We start from the raw sequence: 20,175 nt of genomic DNA, 5'->3' as shown, positions 1-20,175 counted from the left end.
TTCTTCCTTTATATGTCTTCCCAGGACGTATGAACCATTCCACTTGTCTAACCCTCCCAATCCCCTCCCCCACTTATTTACACAAAATGAGGGGCCCTGTCTGTCTTCACACCAATCAAGGACCAAGGACTCAGGCTGGGAAGGTCCCAGTTAGGCTCGTCTGTGAGAACCTTCTTTAAGCAGGTGTGGCTGTCCTCCCAAGGGCCCTGGCTGGTTTTCCGAATGAATATGTTCAAACATTTCCTAATAGTGATTGTTAAAAACTGGATGTGAAGTCGGGCTGTGGTGGCGCACACCTTTGATCCCAGCACTTGGGAGGCAGAGGCAGGTGGATCTCTGTGAGTTTGAGGCCAACCTGGTCTACAGAGTGAGTTTCTGGACAACCAAGGCTACACAGAGAAACACTGTCTCAAAAAACAACAACAAAAACAACAGCAATAACAACAAAAAACTAGATGTGGAGGCACATGCCTTTAATCTCAGCATTTGGGAGGTTGAGGCAGATGGATCTCTGTGAGTTCAAGTCTACATAGTGTGTTCCAGGCCAGTCAGGACTACACAAAGTCTTCCTTCCTTCCTTCCTTCCTTCCTTCCTTCCTTCCTTCCTTCCTTCCTTCCTTCCTTCCTTCCTTCCCCTCCTCCTCTTCTTTTTGAGATAGGGTTTCTCTGTGTAGCTTAGGAATATGTCCTGGAACTCTTTCTGTAGAGCAGGCTGGCCTCAAACTCAAAGAGATCCACCTGCCTCTGCCTCTGGAGTGCTGGGACTAAAGGTGTGCGCCACCATGTCAGGCAAGATTCCTTCTTAAGCAAACAAACAAAACAACTGTCACGCAGCAGTAGTCACAGGCCTCGCAGGGCAGCTTCACAAGTAGGCTTGTTTATCTGGTTTACCCAGCACAGACTGGCTTCTTTTATGTCACCTCTGTTCTCAGAATGCTTTCCACAGGTTTCCTTACCTTTTCCTTACCCCTCTTCCCACCACACAGCTGCCTGTTGTCCTGTGGCTGAATTCACAGGACATGGACTTCTCTCTTCTCCCTGCCACTCTTCTGATCCGGGAAGCTGCTGAGGTTTACAGCTTGTCTGCCTTTGGGTTTTTCTTTAAGACACTAAGCAAAATGTCTCTGAGCTTAAAAACTCAACCCCCAAACAAAGCAAAAACTACCACTCAAAATATTGGAGCCCCTAAAAACCCAGGCCCTGTGCTCTGAATGTCCAGCAGGTGGCGAGCAAAGCCTACAGCTTAGAATGTTTATCTTGGCCTTGCTGGAGGTGAGGGAGAGTGGAGCCCTCTTCCTGGTTCTACCTCCTCTGACTGGTGGAGCCTGGCTTTGTGGGTGAAAGGTGATTACATGGAGAACGCTGAAGCTGATTCCTCCTGTGTCTGTATCTCTGAGCTCTTCCCCGTTATTGGGTATAGAGGATGGAGAATGTGTGGACCTCCACCAGGAAAAAGAAGTTGAGCTTAGTGAACTCTCACTGTATATGAAGCCCTAAATGAGCATCGTCTCATTACCTTTTATATGGGTCAAACTGCAAGGTTGTGACTTAAAGGCTAGAATGTGTGTGTATGTGCGTGTGTGTACATATGTGCATGTGTGTAAGTGTGTGTAGTCTGTGTGCATGTGTGCGTGTGTGTATAGTTTGTGCGTGCACATGTATGCATGTGTATGTGAATGTGTGTGTATATATGTGCATGTGTGTGTATAGTCTGTGTATGCATGTGTGTGTGTGTATGTAATCTGTGTGTGCATGCACATATATGCATGTATGTATATATGTGTAGTCTGTGTATATGTGCATGGGTGTACGTGTGTGTAATTTCTCTGTGTGTGTGTTCGTGTGTGTGTGTGTATGGAGACCAGTGGTTGATGTCAAGGATCTTCCTTGATCTTCTGTACCTTATTTTTATTTATTTATTTATTTTTAGACAGAGGGTCTAGACCCCACTGGAAGGTTGATTGGTCATAAGCATCAGGGATCTGCTAATTGCTACCTGTCCAGGGATAAAGAGACACCAAGCCTGGCTTTCTCGTAGTTGCCTGGGATCTGAACTCAGGTCCTACGCGTGTGTAGGAAGCACTCTACAGACTAAATTACCTATAGCCCAGGGATAAAAATTCATTCACAGACATGTTTGTGTGGAGGTTAGAGGACATCTTACAGAAGTTGTCTCTGTCCTTCTACCATGTGGGTTCCAGGAACGAAGTCCAGGTCCTCAGTCTTAGTAGCAAGTACCCAGTTAAAGAGCACCTGGTTCCAGAGCAGACAGACTCCAGTTACAGTTCACTTCATGCTCCTGGATGCCCAGCACCTGCAATGCTTCCAGGACATACCTGATCCAGGGAACGGGCAAGGCACCAATTTGCATCCTTGGGCAGTACAGCTGCAGCACTATTCCTGCTGGACCCACGGAAGGAAGCAGACTTGGAATCCATCCAGTAGGTTGCACCCGAGGCCAAGCTTTACCCACGCCTTGCAGGGCTGCCTCATCCTGGGCCCATGCAGTTCCCCACTGTTTAATCTTACTCATGATCTGTGATAAGCAGTCACTCAGTCCATAGCTCTGGATTATAAATTTCAGAAGTCAACCTTTCTTTCACCACTTCCTCCCTCCCTTCCTCCCTTCCTCCTTCCCTCCTTCCCTCCCTCCCTCCCTCCCTCCCTCCTTCCATTCCTTCCTTTTCCTGGTATTTTTGAGTATTGGTTTTTTGTTGGTTTGTTTGTTTTAAATTTATTTATTTTTGTTTTGTTTTGTTGTTGTTTGTTTTTTGAGACAGGGTTTCACTGTGTAACTTTCCTGGCTGTCAAGGAACTCACTTTTTAGACCAGGCTGGCCTTGAACTTACAGAGATCTGCCAGCCTCTGCTTCCCAAGTACTGGGATTAAAGATTGGATAGTAGGGTCTTGGTTTTTGATTTTTGTTTTTGAAACTGGGTCTTACTATCTAGCCTAGACTTGCCTCTAACTCTCAATTCTACTGCCTCAGCATTAAGACTGTTAAGATTCTTGATAACACCACCTGCTAGTACATTCCATAAAGTCTGCTGCAGTGTCCACAAGTCCAGCCCCTGCAGTTTCTATTACTCGTTGGTAGAACAGGACGGTATCTACAAATGTAGGCAATTACCCAACATCCATTCTGTTCTTATTTAATATCACAGATGTAATGGTTAATGCTGACTGTCAACTTGACAAGATGTGAAACCAGAGATAAGATGTGGGAGGGGGGAGAAAAGGGGAAGACCGAGGAAGTGGAAGGAAAGAAAGAAGGAAGAAAGGAAGGAGCATATGTCAGGTTAGCAGGCTAGGTGGTACCAGCTTGTGGTACTAACTACTTGGGAGCCTAGGATAGGAGGGCCACAAATTTCTTGGGCTTTAAAGTTCAACTTATCCTTTAGGAAACCTATAGAGTGCCTGTCTCTGTTTTGTTTTTTGTTGTTGTTGTTGTTGCCCCTGGAACTGAGTTATAGATGATTGCCAGCTGCCATTTGGTGGCTCCAAGCAAACCTGGGTCCTTCTGCAAGAGCAGCAGGTGATCTTAACCATCTCTACAGCCCACAGCTTCCCTTTTCAACCACTAGCTTCCATCCCAGGGATGACCGACCACACTCCTGAATCCCCACCCAGCACATCCTCATGGGGTCCTGGATGGTTCAAGGAACTGAAATGTGCCATCCCGAAATGGCAGAAGTTAGGGATGGGGTGAAATCTGAAGCTCATTCATGACCTACTTTACAAGAATTGGTGCTAACCAGAGACCACATCATCCTGGGGCTTGGGGGTCTGCTAAACTCACTGATCTCTGCGTCACTTCAGCCTTTGTCCCTGTTCATAATGCTTTCCCGACTGTCCCTCACCAAGCTCAGTATCTCTCATTTCCCATGAGCACGAAACAGCCTTTGACCCATACAGAATTCCTCTGGCTGGTGCTTATTCCTACAAGCCCTGGCCACAGTGCAGGTGCGAGACCCCCTTTCTTCAGAGTCTCCATTCCTTTCCTGTTCCTATCCTTTAGCTCAGACACACTTCCTGTGGAGGAAAACACAACCCAGCCTCTCTCAATCTGGCCCACCTACCTGGTTGTCTAGCATGGCAGTGCTGGGCTCATCCCCTACCCCAGTTCAGCCCTCAGCTTCCTGAGTGGACATCTGAGACCTCAGTTCAGGGAGAGTGAAAACAAGACTGTGCATCTGGAAAGATCCATTCTCAGCAGGAGATGCTGATGCATGTGTGACACAGGGCATTTCCTGTGCTGCACCGGGGTCTAGAACAAAGAAAGAGATGGAAAAACTGTTGCTATTCTTTTCAATTATTTGGTTTTTGAGAGGAAGTCTTGCCTATGGTGAATCCAAAACAAAGAAAGAAAGAATGAACAACAACATTGGTTAAGGACACTTGCTCTTGCAGAGGACCCAGATTTCATCCCAGTACCCACAAACATTAATAAGTTCACTTCTAGAGAACCTGGCACCCTCTTCTGACCTCCAAGGACACCACACAAGCATGGGGTCACATACAAACATGCAGGTAAAACATCATCTACATAAGATGAAATATATTTTTTAGTTTATTTTTATTTTATGGTCATAAAACCTTTTCTCTATTTAATGTGTATGGATGTTTTTGTCTGTGTTCATGCCCAATGTCCACAGAGACCAAAAAGAACTTGGAACTGACATTTCATATGGTTGTTAGCTGCTATGTCGGTGCTGAGAATAGAACTCAGTTCCCATGGAAGAGCAACCAAGAGTTACTAGTGAATGGACCATCTCTCCAGCCTCCATCCCACTTTATTTTTGTTTATTTGTTTTCTTGTTTTTTGTTTTGAGACAGGATCTTATTATGTTCTGTCCTAGAATGAACTTTGTAGACCAGGCTGGTCTCTAACTCACAGAGATCCTCCTGACTCTGGCTCTGGAATACTGGGTTTAAAGGCATACACCACTATGCCCAGATAAAATCTTTTCAAACAAACAAACAAATAAAAGCAAAGCAAACACAATAATACTGGGGCTGGAGAGATGTTCAGTTTTTAAGATGACTGGCCATTCTTTAAAGGACCTGGGTCAATTCGCAGTATCCATATGATGGCTCATGACTGTCTATGGCTCCAGTTGCTGACCCTCTTCTGACCTCTATGGGGCATCAGGAATGCATGTGGAACACAAAAATACATGTAGGCAAAACACACATAGCTTATTTTTTAATTTAAAAAATGTTTTTTATTTTTTTAAGGTAAGTTTTATCTATGCAGCTTTGGGTGTCCTGGAACTTGCTCTGTAGACCAGGTTATTCTCAAACTCACAGAGGTCAGCCCACCTCTGTCTCCGGAATGCTGGGATTTGTTAGAGGAGGCCACTAGTTAGCTCCCAGTCACTTAGCCCTAAAATAATCACAAAGAATTGTATTATTTAAATCACTGCTTGCCTCATTATTTCTAGCTTCTAATTGGCTAATTCTTACATATTAATTTAACCCATTTCCATTAATCTGTGTATCGCCACGTGACTGTGGCTTACCGGCTAAGGTTCTGGCGTCCCTCCCTGGAGGGGCTACATGGCTTCTCTCTGACTACTCCTTCCTCCTCCCAGCATTCAGTTTAGTGTTCCTCACCTCTCTAACTTCTGCCCTGCTGTAGGTCCAAAGCAGTTTCTTTATTAACCAGTGGTATTCACAGCATACAGAGGGGAATCCCACATCAGGGATTAAAGGTGTTCCCCATCACTGCATGGCAGTTTTGTTTTTTAAAAAGTAATAAAAAAAGAGAAGAGGCCACAATATTTTTTAAAGAATATTTTAAGTGGAAATAAAAGGACAACTCAGTAGTTTATGTTGTTCATACCAGCTACTAGGAGGTTAAAATAGGAAATCCAAGGCCACCATGGCTACATAATGAGACCCTGTCTCAAAAATTACACAAAATAATAAATTATTATGAACCCAGGCATGGTGGCACGCACTGATAAGCCCAGCACTCAGGAGGCTGACGCAGGGGGATCCTGGGTTTGAGTCTAGCCTGAATTACATGACCAGTTCTAGGCCAGCCTGGGCAACACAGGAAGACTCTATCTCAAACAGAAGAACAAATTCCTAAGTGAAAAGACTGGATTTTTGAGATGATGACCAAGTGACACTTGGGGTCAGCCCAGAATCCTCAATCTGCTCATTTGAAGATAGAGAAGTCAGAGTTCCCTGTGCTGTCTCAGATCTAATGTCCCCTGAATCCCTGACTAGGCTGGTCAAGATGTGGTGTTCTGATGAAAGTGAGGTTCTTAGCGGAGATGGATAGTGGTGACGGGGCTCCTATTCAAATAGAAAATATGAATATGATTGCTAATTCTCTGGATCACACAAAACATGGATGTGGACTATGCTCAAAATGCATACTTAGCCACAAAATGTCAGATGATACCTATTATTATGCATAGTAGATTTAAGGTAATTTGAAAAGCTTTGCTATTTATTTTTATTGTATATGTATGCGTGTTTTGTTTGCATCTATATATGTGAACCACATGTGTACCTGCTGCCCAAGGAGCCAGAAAAGGTTGGTATGTTGTAATTGAAAAAGTGCTGCACAAGACAAAGACACCATGAACACAACTCACATGGAGGATTCTTTCTTTTTTCTTTTAGTTAGGGGAAAGGAAACCTAAAAAGGGAGGGGAGAGTCTGGCCTCTGTGGACAGAACAGCAAAACTTCTGCCTCAGAAGAGAGAGGCAGAAAGAGAGAGAGAGAGAGAGAGAGAGAGAGAGAGAAAAAGAGAGAGAGAGAGAGAAATAGGAGGTGGATAAGGCCCACCTTTTAAAAGAGAATAGAGAATGTACCCTGGAGGTGGTGCTGCAAGCCTTTAATCCAGGCACTCAGAAGGCTGAGGCAGGTTGTTCTCAGCGAGTTCAACGCCAGTCTGGGTTACTAAATGAGTTCCACTTTGACACCCATCTTCTACAAAAATGTGGTGTGGCTGGGTGGTGGTGGCTCATGCCTTTAATCCCAGCATTTGGGAGGCAGAGGCAGGCAGATCTGTGTGAGTTTGAGGGCAACCTGGTCTACAAGAGCTAGTTCCAGGACAGGCTCTAAAGCTACAGAGAAGCCCTGTCTTGAAAACTAAAACCAACCAACCAAACAAAAAAACCAAAAATCCAAACAAACAATAAAAAAAAAGCAAAACAAAAAAACCCAAACAATCCTGGGGTGATAAAACCTAAAACCTGGCTTGTCAGCTGTGGTGTTTCTGCTCTGTGAGCCAGCACTGGACAGACTGAAACTCACCTCTCAGGGCCAGCCTGGTCTACATAGCAAGTCCCACACCAGTCTGGATTGCTCATCCAAAGTCTTGAGTCAGTAACAGAAATAAAGAGAAAAACCGCAATGGCACTGGTAACAGCGTTGCTAATGTTTTCTGTGCACAGGATCTGGCTGTCCTCCTTAGGCTGCCTCACTGTGCACTATCTTTGTTGTTTTGAAGTGGCCAAAGAATCCTGCAGGAATGATGTCAGGTATATACCAGTCATTTCTGAGACTGGGTCTCATGTAGCCCAGGTTGGACTGTTAGTGTGTAGCTTGGTTGGCCCTGGATTCTCTTTCCTCTATGTAACAAAGTACTCTGTCACTGTGCCTGCCAGCTTTTTTCCTTTTATTCCCTGCTTTTTCAAGACTGGGTTTCTTTGTGTAACAGTCCTGGCTGTCCTGGAACTTGTTTTGTAGACCAAGCTGGCCTTAAACTCACTGAGATCTGCCTGCCTCTGCCTGGATTAAAGACAGGCACCAGCACTGCTTGGCCGCCTTATCTTTGTATTGCTTGCCTGCCTTCCTTCCTTCCTTCCTTCCTTCCTTCCTTCCTTCCTTCCTTCCTTCCTCCCTCCCTCCCTCCCTCCCTCCCTCCCTCCCTCCCTCCCTTCCTTCCTTTCCCTCCCTCCCTCCTTCCTTTGTTTTTCTTTTCTTTGTTTTTATTATTTTTATTTTTATTTTTTTTTGGAGATAGGGTTTCTCTGGGTAGCTTTGGTGCCTACCCTGGAACTAGCTAGCTCTTGTAGACTAGGCTGGCCTCAGACTCACAGAGATCCGCCTGCCTCCACCACCACTGCCCAGCTTTCATCTTAATTCTTTATCTTTGGGGAACACCGATCAGATTCAAACACTGTGTGTGCGTGTGCGCACATACACACCCGGGCACATGCTTGCTCACGGAGATCCTATTGCCTCTGCTTCCTGGGCCCAGAGATTAAAGATGGGCACCGTCCTGACCCGCCATTTTTTTTTTTTTAAGACAGACAGGGTTTCCTCAAGTAGGCCTGGTTGGAGCCTGGAAGTTAATATTTAGTTAGACCATGCTGGGGTCAAAGTCACAGAAACCCACCTGCCTCAGCCTCGTGAGCTACTGTTTAGAAGGTGTTCTGCCATAGTTGCCTGTATCAAAAAATCAAAATTCCAACGAAGTGGGTGGGGCCTGAAATGGCCAATCAGGTGGCGGTTTGTAGTGGGGTCTGCGCTTGCTTAGCGGGTGTGGAAGTAGAACGTTGTGTGGAAACTTCGGTGGTCCGTGGTGTGCCCGAGCCTGGTGGGCTGGTCTCTGTGAGTTTGAAGTTAGCCTCGACTACGTATTGAGTTTCCAGCCAGCCAGGTCAACAGAGGAACCGAAGAAGACAGTCCTGGAGACCTGAGTCACTTCTTGGCCCTGCTGTGGACCTCTCTCTTCTGTCCAGCTTTGGTAAATCACTTTAGCCCGGAAGTGGCGGTCATGCCTTTAATCCCAGAACTTGGGAGGCTGAGGCAGGCAAATCTTTTTGAGTCCAGGCCAGCCTGGTACACTGGTACAGAGCTAGTTCCAGGACAGCTATGGCGGTCACAGGAAAAAAACGCTGCCTTGAAAACTGAAAAGCCGGTTGGCCGGTGGTGGCGCTTGCCTTTAATCCAAGCACTTGGGAGGCAGAGCCAGGCGGATCTCTGTGAGTTAGAGGCCAGCATGTTCTACAAGAGCTAGTTCCAGGACAGGCTCCAAAGCTACAGAGAAACCCTGTCTCTAAAAACCTAAATAATAATAATAATAATAATAATAATAATAATAATAATAATAATAATAATAATAATAATAAAACTAACGAGGCAAAAAGAAAAATAGTACTTAGTGGTAGCAGACCACGATTTCACCTTGTCACTGAGGCCAAGGCCATAGGATCGTTTGAACCGGAATCATTCCATTTAATCTAGATGCCCAATGGAGACTTGATTATTCAAACACCTGTAATTCCCAAGAGTCCTAGGGTTAAATGCTGACTCGTTGAACCTATTTAATAGGAGGAATGAATTGAACTTCTGATTCCCTAGCTTCCACTTCCTAGTTGCTATTTCCTGTTTATGCTGAGCCTTAAGGCATGTCCCTCAATCAACCAAGCTGCTTCTGCAATCAAAGATTGCTTGTTTTGAACTTTGGCTTCTTAGACTCACAACCATTACCACTTTAGTTTTAAGATCCTCACTAGATGGGGCTTTTTGGTGCAGCTTCCCTCCTAGAAGGATGGAGAAGGACTGAGTTTGAGGCCAGCCTAGTCTACAGAGTGAGTTCCAGGACAGCCAGGACTGTTTCACAGAAAAACCCTGTCTCAAAAATCAAAACAAGCCAGGCAGTGGTGGCACATGTCTTTAACCCCAGTACTCGGGAGGCTGAGGCAGGCTGATCTCTGTGCATTCGAGACCAACCTGGTCTAAAAGAGATAGATTCAGAACAGGCTCCAAAGCTACAGAGAAACTCTGTCTCAAAAAACAAAAACCAAAAATCAAAACAAAACAAAAACTTGCTGGCCAGGCTAGGTGGTACACACCTTTAATCTCAGCACTCAGGCAAAGCACCAGGTAGATCTATGTGGAATTGGAGGCCAGCCTGGGCCACACATTAAGTTGTTTTTTTTTTAAAGACATTCATTTTATGTGTGAGTGTTTTGCCTGCATGTGTGTGTTCATATGCAGCACATGCATGTTTGGTGCTCTGAAGTGGACATCAGAACTTCATAACTGGAATTATGTATGGTGTGAGGCATCAGGAGGGTACTGGGAAACTGAGCCCATATCCTCTAGAAGAACAACATGTTCTCTTCACCACTGAGCCAACTGTACAGCCTAAATAGTGAGTTGAGGCCAGCCAAGGCTGCATAGGAAGACCTTGTCTCAAAACAGAAGCAAAAATTCTGAAGCTAATACCCAACTTCCCGTGTGGATGCGGTAGTTGTATTTTAGGATACTGATGCCATTGAAGTAAGGAGTTCTCAGCCTGCATCATTCATTGCCAGCAGACCCCAGGGTGTCTGAGCATAGGCAACAGGGAAAATGCACTTTCCTAGAGCCTGGGTATAGATTCATAATGTTTTCTACTTATGAGTTGAAAATAGGAAGATTATTTTTGTTTTTAGAGACAGGGTTTCTCTGTGTAACCCTGGCTGTCCTGGAACTCTGGAAGGCTGGCTTCCAACTCACAGAGATCCATCTGCCTCTGTGTCCCAAGTGCTTAGATTAAAGGCGTGTGACACCACAGCCTGACTGAAAGAGTATCTTTCTAAATGTTGCTCCAGAAATCTCCTTACTGAAGATTCATCAGGATGAGCTTCAAGTCCCCATTCACACTCCAGGAGCTGGCGGAGAACAGCCTTTTGAGGAACAAGACCGTGGCAATCTCTAATCTGGACAATATACCTTCAGTTTTCTTCCCATCACTGTTCAAAAAGGCCTGCAGAAGGAGAAAAACTAGCATTGTGAAGGCAATGGTGCAGGCCTGGCCCTTCCCCTGCCTCCCACTGGGAGCCATGGTCAGGAGGGATGATTTCTACAGGAGAGTCTTAGAGATTATCCTGTCTGGGCTTGATGGCATGCTGCGCCAGGAGGTTCCTCACAGGTGAGTACACCCAGATGCCCTGAAGGAAGGCCTTGGGAATTAAAAAGCAGAGACATCTAGGGACAGGTAGAATCAGGGTGAGGGAGTGGACATAGAATGGGGTGGAGGTTTTGGGGGGACCAACTTGGAGAACTCCAGAGGCTTTGGCCATCGCCCATCCCTCTGGAAAAGGGCTGTTGCTTATGCAGGACTCGTGAATCAGCAGAGACTGAAGGACCCAGTCACTGCTCCCACAGACACTAGAGTGGGACTGGCTGGATTTAAGGAGAATCTGTGGGAAGAGGGCGGTGGTTAAAGCCTCCATGCTGAAGCTCTTCCCTGCTCTACCCCAGGAGGTGCAGACTGAAAGTACTGGATCTACGGATTCTCCCTTTGAGGATGTGGGACCAGTGGTCTGTGTTCAAGGCTCCTGACCTGAGTGAGAACCAAACAGCAGTGGGTCTTTCAGATAATGAGGTGAAGTCGCAGGTGAAGGTGGCTATAGACCTGGTCCTGCAGGAACGCCCATTAAAGTCCTTGGAGTATTTTGTCATTGAGTGGGTTGCTCAGAGAGAAGGTCTGAGTCTGTGCTGTAACAAGCTAGAGGTCTGGTCTATGGCCACTTATTACCACAAAGATGTCTTGGAGACATTGGACCTGAACTCTGTTTGGGAACTGCGTTTGTATAACATGAATGATCTTACCTGCCTGCTTAACTTTTCCCCTTACCTGGGTCGTATGAGGCACCTGCGCAGTCTCCTCCTCTCCTGCTTCTGGCTGTTTGTCTATCTCACGCCAGTGGAGAAGCAGCTGTTCATCACCCACTTCACCTCGCAGTTTCACAAACTGAAGCACCTCCAGTGCCTGCATCTGCATCATGTCTTCTTCCCAGAGGATCACCTAGAGGAGCTCTTCTGGTAAGGAGGGGTGTCAGGCCAAGCCTTCTTCCTTTAGACATTAGCGACCACCTGCTCCCTGTAGCCCTGGTAGATTAACTTTGTCAGAGCATGAGAATATCAGGGCATTGTTCTGCATCTGCTGTCCTGGAGCGGGATCTCATATAGCTTCTAATCCAAAGGAGTAGGGCCGAGCTGGGGTTGGTGGTTTAGAAAGAGGTACCATGCTAGGAAGCCTCTCAGGGATGAGATCTAGTAAGAATGGGGACTTATTTCTTTCTTAGCAAGTGTCTAAGGTGAATAGGAAAAAGGAAAAGGAGGAGGGCCGTGTCGGGGAGGTGGGGGACACTGTACACTGAGCTCTGCTCAGCTTGCTTTCAGCTCTCCATCTAGGACAGGCTGGGTTTGGAGATGAGGTGTATGTGGTCCAGATGGGGAGCAGGATTGGCTGATACTCTCCCCAGCCCTCCTCTTGTGTCAGCGCCCTAGGAGTAGCACAGGTGTGGACCACCGTCCCCGGCTTTGTTTAGACCTCAGAGGGTGAGGAGATGAGAAGCATGAAGTCAGAGTTGAGAATCGGGGTCATGGTGAAGCTCTGTGAAGAGGCAGGTCTGTGAACCCATAGGCAGATCCTGCCTGCCTTGGTCCTCCCTGTGTTGACGGGAATCGCAGTCTTGGGTAGAGCTGATCCTACCATGATGGTGAAAGGCCTCAGTACAGGTTAGAATGAGTAGACTCTGTCATAGAGCATGGTGGCTACTGGCTTTTGACGTGTAATTAAAAGGATCTTGGGGAAAAAAATAAAAAAAATAAAAGGATCTTGGACCACATGCATATTCCCAGAACTGTCTTTTTTTTTTTTTTTTCTTTTGTAGGTGGCTAAAGACTCCCTTAGAGACCCTGTCTCTGACTGACTGCTGGCTGTCAAAATCAGCCTGGGCCATTTGTCCGAATTCCCGTGCACAAGCCAGCTAAAACATTTGAGTTTGAAAAGGGTCAAACTGACTCATTTTAGTCCAGAGCCCTTGCAAACTATACTGCAAAAATCTGCGTCTACTTTGCTAACTCTGGACTTGGAGTCCTGTCATTTGTTGGACTGCCACCTCAGTGCCGTCCTGCCTGTCCTGAGGTGCTGTACCCGGTAGCTTATGTGGTTTAACTTCTCTGGAAACCATTTCTCGGGGAATTTCTTGAGGGAGTTGAGAGATCACGAGATAACCTTGAGGTCAGAAGGGTCAACGGTAGTCTTCATGCCTGGGTGTGATGATCTGTCTCCAGAACTTTGAGGTGGTTGTCCAGTCTTATTTAGTTTGTATAGATAAGGGGAGAACTGTTGTACAGCCAGAGAGCATTGTCTTCCCACTTTGAAGGATGTGTATTGTGATGTGCGCATGATATGTTGGGACGTGTTGGGCATATCAAGCACATATTAAGCTTGCTGCACATATCAAGCTCTCCTGTGGACACCTGGGAGGAAAAGGCAATCCACAGGTGTCTGAGAAAACACATAACACATAGTTTTAAACTAGAACCATCAGTTAGTTCTCCCTGGGGGATTAGCCTGGTTTCTACCTTTAATATAATACAGTTCTACGATATTTGTTGTCCTGCCTTTACCTTCTTGTAGGCAAAATCCTTATAACACATAGACCTAAAATAATTTAACAATTGGTTTGTACTGCTGAGGCTGGATGACTGTCTTGTCTGCTAGTCAGCCGCCACCCAGCATTACTGCGACATACATGGTAAGTCATGTATTTGTACTCCTAAAATACTGTCACCTGTCAGTTTATGAATGGAAGCAGGGCAAGTAGATATAAACCCTAGCAGAAAAGCAGCTTTTGTGGCATTGCTACCAACTCCAAACCACTGAAGACTGCGGTCCTGCCCCCATCAGATAAAGAGGGACTTTTATCCTTGGGCCATGGCAATGTCCACCACCTGTGTCATTAGACCATATCTTAGCGCTCCCAACTCTTGTCCCTAACTGCATACAACACAATACCATGACTGATGTACCTGTGGAATTGGTGTGTGTGTGTGTGTGTATGCGTGTGTGTGTGTACATGAATACGTGCTCCATGTTGTGTGTCTACAAGCAAGGCTGTGGAAAACATCAGCCATCCTCTCTCCTACTCTGGTTGATTCTCCTTAACAAGAGTCTTCATGGAACCAGAGGCTTTATGGCCCCTTTTTTGGGAAAAAGAAGCCCATAGTTTTTCATTTGCATAGTGTGTGTTTACATGTACAATAGTTATTGTTGATGTGTTGAGGGGGGCGTCCTGAAGCAATTTGTAGGAGATAGTTCTGTAGGGACCTAGAATTGATCTTGGTTTTTCATTGTCTACCTAGAGAACCAACTCCCTGTCCTGAACATATAGCTTCCTGCTTACCAGGCAAGCAATCTACATTCTACCCACTAAGCAACATCTATAGCCTGCTTCTTTAATTTTTGTAGTTGTTGGTGTTTGAGATTGTCTCTTTTGTCCAGCAACCAGGCTGGACTCAAGTCACAGAAAACCATGGCCTGCCTCTGTCTCTCAGTGCTGGAAGTAAGGCCTGCCCCACCAAGCCTGGCATCTCCAATTCTTTCACCCTTAGCTGCACTGTAGCCTGCATTTCATTGTCTGAAGTGTAATGTGTGAATAAGCTTGGACCAATTTTTGGATTGTTAGTGGCTGTGAATCTCAAGTGAGATCATAGTCCTTAGTGAATTGTAGACAACAAAATTGTTGTAGTATGCAGATTTATTGTTATTTAATAAATTCTGATGTGTTCTACAGACGGTGTGTATCTGTTTCTGAGAAGTGTGTTCACTGCACATGAGTGTTTTACCTGTTTGTCGTGTACCATGTCCATGCCGTACCTGGGAAGCCAGAAGAGGGTGTCATTCCCTCGAACTGGACTTACATGTGGTTGTGAGCTCCTGGGTGCGTGCTGGGAATCAAACCCTCATCCTCTGCGAGAACACACGCTCCCTTAACCACTGAGCCATCCTGTAGTTGTCAGCCAGGCACAGTGGTGCACTCCTTTCAAATAAAGACTCTAACAGGAGTCTCTTCAGCTTTCTGTTGAGAGTGGTCCAGAATTTATTCTGTATTCCAGGCAGGCCTTGAACTTGGAATCCTCCTGCCTCAGCTTCCTTTCTTTAAGGACAAAAGGCTCCAGCAACAATGCTTCAGTCTTTGAATGATTACTGTAGAGTTTTGACAATTTTTTTTCTCCCATGGTCTCTAAATAACCCTGGCTGTCCTGGAACACTGTATGTAAAGAATGCTGACCTAGAAATCAGAGATCTGCCTGCCTCTGCCTTCCAAGTGCCAGTATTAAAGGTGTGCACCACTACCACCCCGCAAATGGTTAGTTGGTTTCGAGTGACAGCTCCCTTTCTGCCTTGAAACAGATGAGCTTATAGGTGTTAGCCAATCAAAGATCTTGAATTGTGGTTTGGCTTTATATGTCTTGGTGGGTTTTTTTTTGTTTGTTTGTTTTTTGTTCTATAGTTTTGGAGCCTGTCCTGGAACTAGCTATTGTAGACCAGGCTACCTATAACTCACAGACATCTGCCTGCCTCTTCCTCCCAAGAGCTGGGATAAAAGACAGGGTAGTAGGGTCTTGGTTCTTTGATTTTTTTTTTTTGTTTGTTTGTTTTGAAACTGGGTCTCACTATCAGGCCTAGACTTGCCTCTAACTCTCAATTCTACTGCCATAGCATTTAGACTGTTGGGATTCTTGATAACACCACCTGCTAGTACATTCCATAAAGTCTGCTGCAGTGTCCACGAGTCCAGCCCCTGCAGTTTCTATCACTTGTTGGTAGAACGGGACGGTGTCTACAAATGTAGGCAATTACCCAACATCCTTCTTTTCTTATTCAATAGCACAGATGTAATGGTTAATGCTGACTGTCAACTTGACAAGATGTGAAACCAGAGATAAGATGTGGGAGGGGGGAGAAAAGGGGAAGGCCTAGAAAGTGGAAGGAAAGAAAGAAGGAAGAAAGGAAGGAGCATATGTCAGGTTAGCAGGCTAGGTGGTACCAGCTTGTAGTACTAACTACTTGGGAGCCTAGGATAGGAGGGCCACAAATTTCTTGGGCTTTAAAGTTCAACTTATCCTTTAGGAAACCTATAGAGTGCCTGTCTCTCTTTTTGTTGTTGTTGTTGTTGTTGTTGCCCCTGGAACTGAGTTACAGATGATTGTCAGCTGCCATTTGGTGGCTCCAAGCAAACCTGGGTCCTTCTGCAAGAGCAGCAGGTGATCTTAACCATCTCTACAGCCCACAGCTTCCCTTTACAACTACTAGCTTCCAGTCCCAGGGATGACCGACCACAGTCCTGAATCCCCACCCAGCACATCCTCATGGGGTCCTGGATGGTTCAAGGAACTGAAATGTGCCATCCCAAAAACGCAGAAGTTAGGGATGCGGTGAAATCTGAAGCTCATTCATAACCTACTGGACAAGAATTGGTGCTGACCAGAGACCACAATATGCTGGGGCTTGGGTGTCTGCTAAACTCACTGATCTCTGCGTCACTTCAGCCTTTGTCCCTGTTCATAATGCTTTCCCGACTGTCCCTCACCAAGCTCAGTATCTCTCATTTCCCATGAGCACGAAACAGCCTTTGACCCATACAGAATTCCTCTGACTGGTATTTATTCCTACAAGCCGTGGCCACAGTGCAGGTGAGAGACCCCCTTTGTTCAGAGTCCCCATTCCTTTCCTGTTCCTATCCTTTAGCTCAGACACACTTCCTGTGGAGGAAAACACAACCCAGCCTCTCTCAATCTGGCCCACCTACCTGGTTGTCTAGCATGGCAGTGCTGGGCTCATCCCCTACCCCAGTTCAGCCCTCAGCTTCCTGAGTGGACATCTGAGACCTCAGTTCAGGGAGAGTGAAAACAAGACTGTGCATCTGGAAAGATCCATTCTCATCAGGAGATACTGATGTATGTGTGACCCAGGGCATTTCCTGTGCTGCATTGGGGTCTAGAACAAAGAAAGAGATGGAAAAACTGTTGCTATTCTTTTCAATTATTTGGTTTTTGAGATGGCAAACAACAAAATATAGAAAGAATGAACAACAACATTGGATAAAAACACTTGCTCTTGCCGAGGACCCAGGTTTGATTCCCAGCACCCACAAACATTACTAAATCCAGTTCCAGGGAAGCTGACATGCTCTTCTGACTTTCAAGGACACCACACAAGCATGGGGTCACTTACAAACATGCAGGTAAAACATCATCTACGTAAGATGAAATATATTTTTAGTTTATTTTTATTTTTTGGGTTTTAAAACGCTTAATTTAATGTGTATGCATATTTTTGTTTGTGTTCGTGCCCAATGTCCACAGAGACCCAAAAGAACTTGGAACTGGCATTTCATATGGTTGCTAGCTTCTATGTTGTTGCTGAGAATTGAACTCGGTTCCTCTGGAGGAGCAACCAAGAGTTCCTCGTGAATGGACCATCTCTCCAGCCCCCACCCCAGTTTGTTTTTGTTTATTTGTTTTCTTTTTTTTTTTGACACAGGATCTTATAATGTCCTGTCCTGGAGCGAACTTTGTAGACCAGTCTGGTCTCTAACTCACAGAGATTCTCCTGACTCTGGCCCTGGAATACTGGGTTTCCACCATACTGGAATACACCACTATGCCTTTTCAAACAAACAAAAATACAATCAAAAAACAAAGCAAACACAATAATACTGGGGCTGGAGAGTGTAAGGCTCTGCCTTTTATGTGGATACCCACACCTGATCCAGGCACGCGCCTTCCCGAACTCGGGCCCACGAGAATGGACGACTGTCCTGAGGGTTTGAACAGATACACACAAAAGAGACCTTGCTCACTTACCAAGAAGTAAATGGCAACTTTATTAAACTCAAGTCGGGTATTTATACCAGTGGGCAAGGGGGATCAAAAGGGCAAGGCCTCCTCCCATCAGGAGCAGGAGAAGGAGATTACAGGCCTGGGCGCCTCAGGCAGAATCAGCTGGGAGGGGCAGGCATATGGGGCCCACTGCTAGAACTTTGTTTACAGGTGGAATCACCATAACAAAGAGAGCCAGGTTCTTTGTAAACTATACCCTCAAGCCAGTGCTAGTGCAGAACCTCCAGGGAGCCAGAGGTAAAACAGCCCTGCAAATCGCCAGGGAGCAGGGGAAAGACCTGGGTACCTACAGGAGAGATGTTCAGTTTTTAAGATGACTGGCCATTCTTTAAAGGACCTGGGTCAATTCGCAGTATCTTATGATGGCTCACGACTGTCTATGTCTCCAGTTGCTGACCCTCTTCTGACCTCTATGGGGCATCAGGAATGCATGTTGAACACAAAAATACGTGTAGGCAAAATACACATAGCTTTTTTAATTTAAAAAAATTATACAAGTTTTATCATGTTACTTTGGGTGTCCTGGAACTTCCTTAGTAGATCAGACTGTTTTTCAAACTCATAGAGGTTGGCCCACCTCTGTCTCCTGATTTCTGGGATTTGTTGGAGGAGGCCATTAGTTAGTTACTGGCAGCTTATCCCTGAAGTAATCACAAAGAAACTGTATTATTTAGATCACTGCTTGGCCCATTAGCTCTAGCTTCTATTTGGCTAATTCTTACATATTAATTCAATCCATTTCTATTCATCCCTGTATCGCCATATGACTGCGGTTTACTGTCTAAAGTTCTGGTGTCTGTCTGCTGTCTAAAGTTCTGGTGTCTGTCTGTGGTGGGGATACATGGCTTCTCTCTGACTCCTCTTTCTTTCTCCCAGCATTCAATTTAGGTATCAAACAAGAATTACAGTTACAATTTTTGTATCTACTTTATCTTTTATCATAACTAAGGAAAACTATAACTATAACTAACCATTCTTCAACTCCATCAAAGACTCCAGAAGGATATAATATTACCTAAGTAAACAAGAAGTAAACAACTTCCAAAACTCTAGAAATGACAGAGACATCTTGCTGCCTGGACAGTCACCCAAAGTTCCTCTGTACTGTTGGGGGCATCCATCTTCAGCCTTCAGACCCATAGTATCCAGAGACATTTCCATGAAGCAGGAAATTTCAAAGGCAGTTCAGTCACTATCTGCAGAATGTGTCTCAGACTCTTTCATGAATCAGAACCCCAAAAGAGCATCTCACCTTTTAGGCAATTTCAGCAGTCCTCTTTCTGTGGGTTCTCTGTGTCCAGTTTATACAACAGTCTAGGTAAGAGAAGTTTCTTGCCCAAATGGCTATCAAACTCCATAAGGAGCCTCTTCGATGCCCATCTTCCTCTTGAAGTAGATTGGTGCTGCCAGGAGCAGACGTGTCTCATTGTCATGAAAAGCCCTAAGTTATTAAAACATTAAATGACATTTTTTGTAGTCTTTGAAAGATATGAAGAATGTTTATCTGAAATATATTATGCATATGTAGAAAATCGAACTAACATTACTACAAGCTTGACTATTATCAATGATTATCCATTCACAACCTATATTTTTAATTATATATTGCATTTTTAAATGAACTACACAATCACAATACCTCAATCAAGATCAGAAATATATATACATATAACAAAATTGACCTTAAAATTCATACCAATGCAAATTATTCATATCTATATCATATCCCCCTTTAAATGTAAAAGAACATTTATAAGCAATATTTGGGAATATGGATGCAGCTATTTCTCTCCAAACTTCTTCCTGCTGTATAGGGGCGCTGTTAATAAGGTATCATAGTATAAACTGTGTGCTAGGTGCATCTCAGTCGGCAGTTGAGCAAAGTAATTTCTTGAGGGTGTTCATAGCAACCTTTCAGGAGGGCGTGGTCTATCATACCATTTTGGGATAGAAGCAATCCACAGGGTCTCATAGTCTGTGAAAACAAAAGAAGAACTTTTCCAAAGCATCATAACCTTAGATCCAAATTTTGAAGTCAAGGTATTTTCAAAATATCGATCTTGGATTAGTTCAGTAGCATTTATAAACAAATATCTTTTAGCTGTTGCTCCTTCCTCAGCATTCAAACAATTCAAAGAGAGCATAATAGCATACAGTATCAAGATTCTCTGTGCATTTTCCATCTTTATGTGGCTTTATTTTACCCTCTATTTCTTTTATTTTTACTTTTACTTTTTGAGACAGGTTCTCTGTATATGTTTGTCCTGGAATAACTCTGTAGACCAGACTGTCCTTGACCTCACAGAGATCCACTTCTTTCTTCCCAAGTGCTGGGATTAAAGGTGTATGCTACCACACCTTGAACTCACAGAAATCCGCCTGTCTCTGCCTTCCAGGCATTGGGTTTAAAGGTGTGTGCTATCACACCTTGAAGTCACAGAGGTCAATGTACCTCTGCCTCCCAGGCATTGGGATTAAAGGTGTGTACCACCACACCCAACTACTTTCTTTTTCTT

The 20,175-nt window shown here is 44.9% G+C and overlaps 1 protein-coding gene across 1 annotated transcript; it reads left to right on the top strand.

Moving 5' to 3' along the window:
• The first annotated feature begins 8,495 nt into the window (after positions 1 to 8,495).
• LOC148121642 (preferentially expressed antigen in melanoma-like protein 1) lies at positions 8,496 to 14,544 on the top strand. The gene is made up of 4 exons (XM_087906694.1): positions 8,496 to 8,714; positions 10,570 to 10,889; positions 11,222 to 11,785; positions 12,640 to 14,544. Exons 2-4 carry the CDS (start codon positions 10,597 to 10,599, stop codon positions 12,737 to 12,739), a joined length of 957 nt encoding a protein of 318 aa, XP_087762820.1. The 5' UTR covers positions 8,496 to 8,714; positions 10,570 to 10,596; the 3' UTR covers positions 12,740 to 14,544.
• Positions 14,545 to 20,175: the final 5,631 nt, after the last annotated feature.

The sequence above is a fragment of the Myodes glareolus genome, chromosome 6 (assembly GCF_982192425.1).
Source record: "Myodes glareolus chromosome 6, mMyoGla1.1, whole genome shotgun sequence".
NCBI classification, from domain to species: domain Eukaryota; kingdom Metazoa; phylum Chordata; class Mammalia; order Rodentia; family Cricetidae; genus Myodes; species Myodes glareolus.
The sequence above is the reverse complement of the archived record's forward strand: the minus strand, read 5'-3'. Positions and strand labels throughout refer to the sequence as shown.